At 33.2% G+C, this 13,702-nt stretch overlaps 1 protein-coding gene across 1 annotated transcript in view; it reads left to right on the forward strand.

The window, feature by feature from the left end:
- The window catches only part of LOC148282013 (semaphorin-2A-like), a 635,924-nt gene extending 629,300 nt beyond the window's left edge, over nt 1–6,624 (forward strand). The window contains exons 6-13 of the mRNA XM_088225727.1: nt 31–261; nt 2,414–2,675; nt 3,620–3,774; nt 3,865–4,057; nt 4,320–4,595; nt 4,934–5,068; nt 5,144–5,252; nt 5,795–6,624. Of these exons, the coding sequence (XP_088081853.1) occupies nt 31–261; nt 2,414–2,675; nt 3,620–3,774; nt 3,865–4,057; nt 4,320–4,595; nt 4,934–5,068; nt 5,144–5,252; nt 5,795–5,863 (1,430 nt within the window). The 3' untranslated portion in view covers nt 5,864–6,624. The remainder of the gene's footprint in view (nt 1–30; nt 262–2,413; nt 2,676–3,619; nt 3,775–3,864; nt 4,058–4,319; nt 4,596–4,933; nt 5,069–5,143; nt 5,253–5,794) is intronic.
- Nucleotides 6,625–13,702: the final 7,078 nt, after the last annotated feature.

Below are 13,702 nucleotides of genomic sequence, written 5' to 3' on the forward strand. Positions count from 1 at the left end.
CATAAAATGAATTTTTTTTTTCTTCCACAGAAACCAACTTCGTGGGCTCGTTCGACAGCGGGCAGTACGTATTCATGTTTTTCCGTGAGACGGCTGTGGAATACATGAACTGCGGTAAGGCCGTGTACTCACGCGTGGCGCGCGTGTGCAAGCGAGACACGGGCGGGAAGCACATCCTCAGCCAAAACTGGGCAACCTATCTGAAGGCCAGGCTGAACTGCAGCATTCCGGGAGAGTTTCCGTTCTATTTTGACGAGATCCGTGAGTTTCCGTTTTGTTGATCTCCATCAAGGCTGCTCATCCCCGGGCCCGCGGGTCACATTGTAGCCCGCCTACGAATTTTAAATGGCCCACATTAAGACACGAAATATACAGATTTTTATCAATCCTTTTATAATCAGTTTGATTGAAATAATTAGCTTAACTGCCAATTAAACCAACCAAGAACTCACTAAACTATAAAACCATTTTGCCCTAAAAAAACATATTTGCAGAAAAATTATCTTCGAAACTACAACATTATTCGGAAGATTTTGCAGATTTCTGTAAATTGGTATCAAAAGAAGACTTTACTGTGATAACTGACCTGACATTGCAGTTCTTAAGTAGTTTCGAATCAACATATGTTTGTAAAAAGGTTTTTTCAAATCTTAATTATGTAAAAATTAATACCACCCATCACTAACAGAGCAAAATATTTGCGACTTGTTACTGTCAACATTTGACTTAATGCCTTATATAAAAAAATAAGAATATTATTGCGACAAACACAATGTCAGATATCACATTTATTTCAAAAATTAGGTTAAGCAGCCTTAACCTACATAAAATATGTATGTCCTAATTCATTTATTTTGTAATGGGTTGAGTTATGGCTCCGTGGTAGTATTGTAGACTCTGAATTTGATATCCAAGGTTAGCTCTCCAGTCTTCCTCAACATAATTTTCATTTTCTGACCAAAAATGGGCTCAAACTTTTTGCAGGAACTGCGCAAAAATTATGCGTAGACCCTTTGTGATCGGTATTATTTTTTACCTCTAGATATAATCAATGCCACTTTATTATTATTCTTTTTTGCACCACAACAGGCCAGGAGGCCCAACTGCAGTGGTGAATTACATCACAGAACACCCAGGCTTAAGAAAAATCACATTTTAATTTTTGTGTTCTCACCGGGAATCGAACCTGGAACCTTCCGTGCGTGAGTCAAGCGTCTTCAACACGGAGGCCGCCAATCAACACTAAGCAATCACAATAACTTCCAAATTGGAATGAAAGAAAACAGATAAAAAGTTGAAAATTATTGTCTTTTTTTTCTCTGCTTGTTTCTGGTAAAATCAAAACAATAATTTTATGTTATTTTTTCAAGCCCATGTTCATTATATTAATTGAGTCGCTTGGCCTGGCCTATTATGAAGCCAAAATATACACATTGTGAATAATTGACAGTGTTTCTGGACGGATTATGAATACAGTTCTGTGTATTCAGTTCGTGGACGAGTGCTTTTGACTCGATGATTACGCTCAGGTAAAAATCCTGAATAAGGAAACCGAGTGGGAATAAATCTGCCTCGTAGTGTATTGGTTGGCGCATTCGCCTGTCATACTTGAGGTCCCGGGTTCGATTTCTGGGAAGGTTTACATTAAATATTCACAACTCTGTATGTGGCTGTGATGTCACACTAGTCTACATACGATACGAGACTTTATACAATATATCTGTCTTATTTTTTTAAATGGTAAAGTTATCTTTTTTGTAATCTTCAAGTGGACATTTTCACACCGGATTTGGAAAATAAAATTTGTATAACTGTGCTGAATCTAATACAAAAAATGTTTATCATTGAATGTGACACCAATACAGCAATAAATATGTATAAGAGAAAGCACGAATATAGAATTCATAACAAGAAATACAGAGACGCTGTTCTGTGGCCGGTGTTTATGAGAAGAGATTCAGTCGGTTATTGACAGTGATGGGGGATGTACGCACGCACGTAAGGTGACCGGCGTATTTATGATTTTTAAGTTATTTTGCTATAATAGGGCTAAATTGTATGTTTATTTTTATAAATTATGGAAAGGGAATTATTTGTCTCCGTGGTTTTTTTAAATGTCTGAAATTTTGAATATTCCGTCTTTTGCTTGTGGTAACACGATGTTACATCACCGAACGCAAAAAAAATATTTACCACAGTCTTTAAAAGCTACACCACAATATTTCATTATTCTTTGACTGACACCTAAATCTTAATACTGCTCACTTTTAAATTCCATGTAACAAAAATAATCCAGATATGGATAAAAATAATACTGATTCTGCAATTGAAGTACCAATGCAGTGCTCTATGCATCACTACGGATAGGTAAATGATAATGGTGAATCTAATATTTATTATTTTATTTTTTCAGAGAGTGTATTCCAAATGCCAGATGACAACAGCAGGTTTTACGCCGCCTTCACCACGGGATCCAGCGATGGTCTGGTGGGGTCAGCTATATGCAGCTTCTCCATGAGCAACATTCAAGAGGCATTCTCTGGTAAATTCAAGGACCAGGCATCTTCCAATTCCGCGTGGCTTCCAGTCCTGAGGAATAAGGTTCCGGAACCGAGGCCGGGAACATGCGTCAATGACACAGAAGCTTTACCTGACACAGTTCTTAACTTTATAAGGTAACATATTATAACTTTATTTTTTAAGCTGCGGTATTATTTTGTTTTAATTCCACACTTATATGATATGCAGATATTTAAAATGTACTAAATGTTATTAAATATTTGTATATAACCACTTATCGACTTTTCTATGTCTACCGGTTTCGAGACGTACCCGTCTCTTCGTCAGGACACAAATACATTCGAAAATAGGTTGTTCAAACATCTCAAATATTTTATTAAAAATCATCATCATAATTCCCTTTCCGCACCTAATGGTGCATAGGGCATTGCATTGGTACACCTATCGCAGTGTATCTTGCTCACTTTTGTTACATGAAGGTAAGATGATCAGTCTTACGCTTCAGGTACCAGTCCAGGAACTGTGAAATATAGTGTAAAAACACCTTTTTGAATAAATATTTTAAGTCAACCATGTCGGGAATCGAACCCGACCTCTTGTATGGTAGGCTAACGCGCTGACCACTACACCATGAGGGCGTAAAAATATATAGAATCGGGTTGTGGTCCTGTGGCTAGTGTCTCGGACTCACGGACCAAAGGTCTGTGGTTCGAATCCCACTCTACCCCAACTTGATTCCCATTTTCTAATAGTGAGTTATTTACAACTCGTTGAAAATGGCCCTCAAAATTAAATATTTGGGTAAATGATAAGAACGCAAATATTTCTTTTTTAAAAAAAAAAAAAAAATATGAATAAAATAATTCAATATTTTAAGACTATTTTTAACTATATTTTTTTTAAATACCTTATTACTATTTCTATTACTATTGTTTATATTCAACAATATTTTGAGTATGTCTTAATGTTTATAGACAGACTGGATTTCCTCCCTAGGGAGTTATTAAGATGTAAAATTATTGCAACAGAGAGGGAAAACATTTTTGATTTCCCTCTCCGATGGAACAAATTTAGACTGTTTAATTTATATTGTTTTCAGATCGCATCCATTGATGGATGAAGCTGTTCGCCAAGATTTCGATGCCCCGATATTCTACAAACGAGATATAATCCTAACCCAACTAGTTGTAGATCGGCTCTTCATAGACATGCTCGGAGCTGATAGGCACTACACCATATTTTATGCAGGAACGAGTGAGTAGTTTTCTAGATGGTTCACATCATTACATAATTGAGAACTGTTTGTTTTAATCTAATTGTAATATATCTCTGTAACTATTTTAGACGATGGCCATGTATACAAAATAGTACAATGGATCACAAACGAAGGTGGATCCAAGTGGAATGTGGCAGATGTATGGAGAGTTGCATTTGGTGAACCAATAAGAGCCTTGCAAATTTCTCGTGAACATTCATCTTTGTATGTTGCAACAGATTTAAGAGTACGACAACTACCTCTTGTCACTTGTTCAAAGAGGTATGTAATGAAATATTTTCTATGCTATGTATTTTTCTCGAAACAAAATGTTTATTTATTCTCGTTACTTCTTGGATGGAAGCGCTGAATATTGTATCTGTCGATGGAAGTTACAATACAGCTCGGAACAAGCTGTGCATAAGCAATATAATTATTCATAGATCCATAGATCTGTTAATATAAATAACATTTTAAATTATGATACTCTTTGCGAATAGATTGGAATATCATTATCATTATCAATTCAATCAATCAATTTCAGGTATGATAGTTGTGTCCGTTGCGTTCTGGATCCCTATTGTGGTTGGGATAAAGACACTAACACCTGTAAGCCGTACATGCCAGGACTACTGCAAGACGCATCCAACTCTACCGCTGGACTATGTGAAAACTCTGTAATGAAGAAGTTACTGGTTGTTTCTTATGGACAAAGTTTACACTTGAGCAGTTATCTGCAAATGCCAGAAGTTTTCAAAACACAAACAGTCACGTGGTTTCATTACTCTAAAGAAAAGGGGCGATACAAAATCAAATTTGGGTAAGAAAACACATTAAAAAAACAAGCACTCAACACACTTTGCCTTAGTTTATGCTTACAACTTTATTTAAAATTTGGAACAATAAGACTGTGAAAATTGCACTGGACCCTTATGCTGTAATTGACGTTTATAGATTATCATTGCCACAACCATATATTTACTTTAACACTATTGCTCAAATTGATCGATGAGTCACAGAATTCAGTCCAGTGTAAGGAAACATGAGTAATTATCATATTTTCACATTCCAAGTGCATTGACGAATAATAGGAGGAAATAAAAATGGTGTCAGTTGAACCATTTGAGCAGTGCTATATATTTTTAATGTTTATTACAGGTCTGATAGAATAATCCAAACAATAGAGAATGGTCTAGTAATATTGTCAGTGACAGAAGCTGATGGCGGAAGATATGAATGTTTAATGGGACCAACACTAATCGCATCATACAATATTGAAGTAGATTCTCACAGGTGAAAATTAAATTCATAGATATCCAAAAAATGTTTAAAAATAAATATCACCTAACAATATATATCTTTTTTCAGGTGCTCTCATCCAAATAAAACACACGAATATAAGAAGATTTATGCAGATTGGTGTCATGAATTTGAAAAATACAAAAACGCCATGAAAGCGTGGGAAAAGAAACAAATGGTAAAATACACATTAAAAATAATTTAATAGAAAGTTTACATTTCAGCTCTATCTATAGAATCTTTCCAAATTTCATAATCACTTATTTATGAAATTGATCATTAAAAACTGGATTTTCAAAAACTTTCTCATTTTGTTCTGAAATCTCTTACACGAAAACCACATAACAAGCACCCATTTATGAAAAGCGGATACAAAAGCTTATGAAACACTATAGGTGCTTACTGTTGGGAGTTATGTAGGAAATTAGTTTAAAATCTAAAGATTTTTTCACAATAGTTTATTTTCTGAATATGTTCTTGTTCTGTTTAACCTGTCTAAGTGAACTAACTTTCTGAATATACCTCGTATTATATACTCGTATAACCTTATAACCATATCCTAGTATTAATTTTATATATTGACGACCATCGACCTATTAATACAATCGACGGCCATATCATACTCGTAACTGAATAGAATCTGACAAATGATATTGTTTTTTTATTTTGTTGTACAGATATGTTTGTGACACTATAATAATGCTTTGTCGTTTATTTCAGCAATGTACAAAGCAGAATGCGAGCCAACAGAACATGTTATCAAATGAAATAACCTCAACGCTCCGGTGATAAAAAGACAGGCATTCATTGACAATGTAATAACAGTATGAGTAACTGCACGGCAGTATGTATAATATGTATGTATTACCATCACGCGTTACAACTTTCTGTGATATCAAATAACTGTTCATTATTGTTACTTTAAGCTTTATGCTTACCTTTAACAGAGAATACTTTCAATGTTAAGCCTTCAGTATTGTTAGGTTTCGTATATAGATATATGAGTAAATTTAGCATAGTTATAATGAATTTTGTATCAGTAAATGCTATTTATATGAAAAACTAGTAGTTTTACTACTTTAATTTAAAAGCAATGTTATCATTTAATTAAGAGGCACTACATACAAATGAATATTGTTGTCACATTTCATAAATCCCCACTAATACAGCAATAATATTAGGGTAATCTTTCGGTCCTATTGCGCATCTAATGTCTCGATAAGAACATTTTATAGTAAAATAGATAGGTACCTAACCCTTATCAAGTAATAGATGAGCTCCTCTTAAGATTGTGAAAAGAAATCCATTAGATTTTTGAGAATGCCTTGAAATTAATTTATAAATTAGAAGTAAATCGTCATAGGTAGTTTTATAATATAAACATACCTATTGAAAGTATAAAAAAACAAAAATTGTTTACCTCTATTAAATGAACATGTTATTTTATAAATCCTCGTGTATAATTTAGATTTGTCTCGGATTAGATTTCAATAATTCAATACAGACAGGTGAAATGTTGTCATAATGGTGTTCATAATGTACAAACTGTATGTATTTTCAAGTCATACGTTGAACATATTCTGCCCTTAAAAATGATCAAATAAAAATTATTATTTTATAAATTGTTTAATAATAAATGCACATAGGTACAATTTGTAATGTTGTGATGAAAGACTACTGAAATTGATAAAGATTATGTAAAAACTGCCTTACTATTACAAGAAGCATTCTTGACAATATTAGGCATAGATATATAACAGTGAAAGTACCCATTATTGTTTAAGATAATTTTAGTGGGAAAAACTTTTCTGTATAATGCATTTCGTCATCCTAACTTGTATAACTCGTAAATCCTGAACGTACTTTTGTTCAGGGGAGGGTAAAAACAGCCATTATTTCAGTAGCGAGGTAGTAAAGATTTTTTTAATGCATTTTTTTAAATAATGGAAAACTGCAAATATTTCAATTTTACACACATTATAGATTATTTGAAGTCCTAACAAAAAATGCCAAAGTATCCATTTTTTACCATTTATGGACATTTTACAAGTTAGGGTGACAATATTATTTTTAGTATTTTCTTTACCTCACAAATTTCAATGATTACACATTTATTTGCTTCATCTACAATGCATAAACCGATTTGTGCACTTGGATGATGTATCTAAATCGCAATGTATTAGCCATTTGAAGTATTTTTAGGAATTTAAATCTGTTTTTTATCCCTAAAATACACTTAGTTTCAAATGTATAAAATAACTATTCATTTAACAAAATAATGTATTTTAAAAGTTAATTGAAGAACATTTGGACGTGTGTGCCGATCAAAAAAATAGCTACCGTGGCGTAATCGATGCGGTCATTATGGCCCTTAGACCATTTTTTACTCTTTAATCTTGCATACAACTTTAATTTTACTGAAATCTTTTATCTCACAGAGCATCAGATCCACATTTCACTTGAGTAACATGAATCAATGTAGCATACAGAACCGATTAAAGGCCATCTCCGCACACACATCCCGATTATAAGCATTTAAACTTAGTACGTTTGAAACTTACAATCATCTCACTTGTCTCGAAAACTATCGGAAGGACTCCAGCGATCACAGGGAGGGCTTTAGATTACACAGTTCTATATGTACCCATAAATGCGGCAAAGGAAGGAACTCTCTGGCCACTCTGAGCAGCATAAAGATATTCAACGATTCCGATCAGGCAGTCCGATCAGCACTCACTCCGAGATTACATATCGTCGGCTTAACATGTAAAACTCCTAAGTCCAAAGTTATTTTTGTTCAGCGGAGAGTGAAAACAGTTTTTCCTTGAGTAGCAAATGGTAACAAAGATTTTTTTATACCGACATTATTTTACAAATAATGGTACACTGTACAAATTTACAAGTTTTACATACATATAGATTTATAAGTCCTAATGGAAAATGCCAAAATATTATTTTTACTAGGTGTATGCATAAGTCTTTTCCGGTTTCACTAAGAGATGACGCCACCGAACAGTACGCAGCATATGAATTTGACACTTCATCAGTTTGTTCGTCTGATATCAACCTACAAACACACACAAGGCGAGTCCGCCAAACAATAGTGTCCGCATTGTAGCGTTCAGTGATCATGTTGAAGTTTGTGCCTGAAAAAGAACATTTGCGGCTCGTATTGCTTTTCTTATTAATCAAAAGAAAAAGACTGTGGAAAGTCATCGTTTGCCGGTAGAAACATATGGTGAACACGCTCCATCGATTAGAACATGTGAAACATGGTTTGGACAATTTAAACACGGTGATTTCAATGTAAAAGACAGTGGCGCTCTGGAGACCACAAAAATGTGAAGATGAGCAATTGCAGGTGTTACTGGATGATGACCCAACTCAAACTCAACAGCAATAGGCAAAAGCATTAAATGTGTCACAAGAAACAATCAGCACACGTTTACAAGCAATGGGGAAGATCAACAAATTTCGTTTTAATGAACAGCAAATAGAAAATCATAAAGTCACTTGTGAAATGCTGCTTCAACCCCACGAAAAAAAACCTTTTTTGTACCGAATTATAACGGGTGACGAAAAATGGATTTATTTTGAAAACCCGAAGCGGAGCAAATCGTGGCTGTCACCTGGCAAAGCCGGTTTTTCAACACCAAGGTCAAATCGCTTCAGCAAGAAGACCATGCTTCGTGTCTGGTGGGACCAGAGCGGTATTGTGTATTATGAACTCTTAAAGCCCGGCGAAACCATTGACGCACAACATTATCACCAAAAATCGATTAATTTATATCACATATTAATTGAAAGACGACCGGAATGGGCCAGAAGACATGCCAAAGTGATTTTGTTACACGACAATGTGCCGTCTCACACAGCCAAACCAGTGAAAGACACCTTGAAATTGCTTGGATGGGACATCCTTCCGCACCCGCCATACTTCGCAGACTTGGCGCCATCTGACTATCACCTCTTTGCATTAATGGGGCACGCGCTCGCAGAGCAGCGCTTCAGCAATTTCGAGGAAGTTGGAAAATGGCTCGACGAATGGTTTACCGCTAAAGACAAACAGTTTTTCTGGCATGGTGTTCATAACTTACCTGAAAGATTTGGGAAGTGTTTAGAAGCCGATGGCCAATATTTTGAATAAACAGAAAATAAATTTCCCTTGAAAATTACGTGTTTTCTTTACCGCAAAAACTTACGCATACACCTGGTACCATTTGTGAACTTATGAGTTTTACAAGTTAGGGTGACAATATGTGACCTGAGCTGGATAGTCACCCTAGTATAAAGTTCGCAGTACATAAGATCAAATGGCCCATTCACCACAGCTCAGGAGACACAATTTAAAAAAACTGATTGTTCATCTAAACGGTAAAATAGAATTCAAATGGCATTTCGTAAAATGTACAGCGACCGTCTGTGTTTTACCGAGATATTTTATTTATTTATTAAGTATTAAATTCATATAAGAATGCACATGATTTGATTATAATGTATTCCTCACTGGGAAATCCTGTGCCGAAGAATACATTTTACGAGTTTATACATTAGGAATATGTACACATACTAGGGTCAAGTCCAAAAATGGCGCTATATAAATTTTCCAACTATAATACTACAATAATGACCAGCAGTATGATTCCGAACAAACTCCAAGGTAGAAATACTTGCGCTTTCTTTACCCCTAGAGAGCATTCAGAATCGCACTGCAGAAACCATTAAAAGATTGCGCTGTGTATTAATCAAAAACCAAGAACTTATTACACCCTGGGTCCAATATAAGCTAGATACAACAATGTCTGTTTTAAAAGAGCCGAGTATCGCGATTTTAGAAGTGCAAACCATTTTTTAGCATGGAAATATATAATTTTCTGTACTTTCAAACCGATTTCACGGCCGAGGCGGCATCGTTGCGCGGCACACACATCGAATGCATACTTGCAGATTATCTCATTAAATCAATATTATGAGACAATGCCGAATTAACATGTATCCAGAGAAGCTATTGTCACAAAAATGTAGTAGATTGTAAGAATTGTTATGCCAATAAATCATTATTATTATTAATTACTGAATCAACATCTTATTTGTATTTATGTATGTGCGTTCTGTTTTATATTTAAAACACATTTTTTATTTTAAAATGTCATAAACTAAGAGTTCAAATATTATTACAAATGGAATGAAAAAAATTAGATTCCATCACAATTTTTTTTGTTAATTTTGTAAACAAAAAAGAGGATATTAATGTAAGTTTGTTGGGAACATTCAAATTCCTCGAAACTATGATCGAACAATGTAAATTTATATTATTTTTTTTTAGCAGGGACTTAGTATCAACCTATAAATATTATATGTGTAAACTTTTTTTCAACAAAGAAAACAAAAATGGATTCTTCAAAGAAATACTGTCATTTGCTGAACTATAAATTAAGGTAATTCAGTAAGACATTTGAAAAATATTTTTTCCCCTAATATTGCTATATGTTTAAAGTATTTTGACGGGTCATTTGAGTTTATTTTTTTAATGGTGTTATGGGACTAATAACTCTCGACCATAATAATTGCTTACAGTTTCTTGTAACTGATTTTTTTAGAGTACCTATCTGAAATAAACTCGATGAAAATAAAGGATTTTAAAATTTATTTATTGAAAAATGCATTTCAAGGGTTTAGTTATTTTTTGTGAATAATTATTGTACAAATATGTATACTTCATTAATAAAATGCACGACAGTGCGATGCAAATGTATTATTTTATGTTGAGGCATATAATTATTTTTTTATTTTATTCTGGTGCCAATCGCAGGTTGTAAAATGTTTTATCAAATTGAATAATAATTATATATTAATATAATATTATGTTTCAAATGAATCAGCAAATGGCAATAAAATATAAGTTAAAATAACAAATACCAGAGTTTAAAAGGCATAAAATACATTTTTTTGCGAATAATGGATTTATATTCCAAGAAATAAAATTTGTATCTGTCGAGGTAAAAGAATGACTGAAAAACATAGTGTTATAATGTGTAAAATACTTTATGTTGCTTTATTTCAACATTGAAACTATAAATATACATATAACGTAATATAAATCAAACACATAACACTGTAACACGTTAGACGAGATACATAGCTCTATAGCACCAATTAATAAGAAAATAATATATTCTAAATTGTTGCCAGATACTCAGGCAGGACTCTTCAATACTAATTTGCCTTAGAGAGAGAAATACTTATTTTCTTTCGCAAAATCCACATTTTATTAACTTTACATATTAAAATATATTCTATATTATCTAAGTATTTTTAAACCCTGTAAATATATAAAATTGGTTAAGTTAGAGCAATAAACAAAAACTTTTTTCATAATGTGTTTCAATTACCTCGTTTGAAATATCCAACTTCTTTTAACACACTTAATAATTTTAAACATTCCCCAATTTATTTTTACCTTTGCCTGTTGTTAACTATTATTCTTCATCAATAGTGATTCTATCATCATGTTCTATAGGCAGGTAAGCTTAATTGAACCAACTCTTTCGAAGAAAACATAAAGCCTGTACACCATAAGCGTGTTAAAAAATAACATAGTATAAAAATAAAAATGATATGAATGGCTTGCATTTAATGGCACATTATAGTAAAATTGCAAAGTTATTTTATCAAATCACCCTATAGGTATCTGTAGAGTATTAGAAGACAAAAAAATAAATCGCAAATGAGAGATTAATCACTCATTTTTTTAGGAATGGGTTGCGATACACCTCTCGAGTTTAACCCAACTAAAATGCTCATTTCTTGGGTTTTGTTTTGTTAGTAGAAAGACTAAACAGTGGTTTGGATTGCAATAATGTTCAATTACATGAATGTAGAGAAATTAAAGTCTGTGTGTATATATGTTTAAATAGAGCAGAATGGTGTTTTATTCTCTACCTATCCCAACGAAAAGACAGTGTGATGAATAATTGTGTCTAAATTGCTTGCAACTACCTCGTTTTTACATTCCTCAATTTTACGTGTTCCCGCTTTTTACGCCGAAACATTAAGGTCCCATTTTCTTCCATACATTCTGATTCATTATCCCCCCAATCATTGTTTTTGTGTTTTTTATAACTCCGGTGTTACGTTGAAATTTTTTCGAAACTCAATCTGTCAAAAGAAGTCGAGCTGCGCGCTGCCGTGTGAATGGAGAATAAAATTGAGGCAAATAAAAAAATGTGTAAATTACTGCCTCAAACTAAATTCAAAGTAGGTGCAGTGTAATTGACCATTTTGTTTAAGTGTCTAATTTTGACATTTTACTAAATTATGACATGCAGTTGACGCATGTTTGGAAAGAATAAAATCTTTACATCAATAAATTACGATGCAGAAAGTTCAAAAATTTGGCAATAGAAATTTTATTTGAAGTTATAAACCTAATGTGAAAAGAGGATATTTAAACAGTTATCATAAAAGTGTGAAACATTTTTGCCGTGATGTAAATGACAGTTGAAATTCTGTGGTACCATACTAAAAAATGTGAAACCATATAAATTAAATTTCCCAACATTTAGGGGAAAAACCATTGTATGTATTTTATGCTAATTAAAAATTTTATTTTCGTGTTTTTAAGGTTAAGTACCTACGTAAAATTATTTAAACATGTTTTTTTTTTTATTGAATAAAAAAAAACACAGTATGGATTGAAAAATTACAAAATATTTTTTATGAAATCAAAGGTTGATAATCCCCGATTATGGCACTTATTACTATTTTTTTGCAGTATTTAGGATAGTCTAGTACAATAAAATCTAACATTTTTATGTAATTACATTTTTCCCTACATTTTTCATTTCCTCACTTTAGCATTTTCCTCAGTTTTGCACTTTTTTTTGTTGCTCCCTAGAAAAACGTAAAACAGGGGTTTTACTGTATTTTTAATTCTGATGAAAGTATACATTAAAGAAATATACACAACCCCCCATGACACGAAGCACAAATACTAGAGTTACTAGACACTCCACCCCGATGCTGCAAAAGCCATTTAAAATTACAAAAAACATGACTCTCGGTCAAAGAGGATTGGTCTACTCGATTAAAGTGTACAACCTACTTCCATTGTCCATAAGGACATTTGGGGGGGGCTTAAAAGGTAAAATGCCACTGTCCACGATCACTGTTTTTGGGAAGGCCATTAAACCAGAGCTAAGGATAATTTCTTTCAAGTTCAACGTGCAGCTCTTGCGTGTTATAACTAGAAGTGAAAATACTATTCATTTTAAGTTCAATAGGCACAATCAACATTTAAAAAATTCTTAAAAAATCTTCGCTTCATTTTCCCAGATTTCCCTCTTAAAGCACTTATACTATGAAATTGCTTTCAAGAATTGGATGATGGAGGTGGGTTGCGCACGGATTAACGAACCGGAACCGGACGGAGTGAGAGATCATTTTCTTTTTTTAAATACAAAAATTGTAAAAGGAGAAACAAAATGTTTAAAACTCAGATTAAAATAATGCATACATTTGTATAGTATCTTTAAAACTTCTGTATGGCACCAGCAATCCAGACTACAAGTATCCCTCTTATCTAGAACAATGCATATAAAGTATTGCAGATAAATAAAAATACAGTAA

The sequence above is a fragment of the Micrasema longulum genome, unplaced genomic scaffold (assembly GCF_059751315.1).
Source record: "Micrasema longulum isolate JH-2025_06_02 unplaced genomic scaffold, ASM5975131v1 h1tg000383l, whole genome shotgun sequence".
In the NCBI taxonomy this organism is placed as follows: Eukaryota; Metazoa; Arthropoda; class Insecta; order Trichoptera; family Brachycentridae; genus Micrasema; species Micrasema longulum.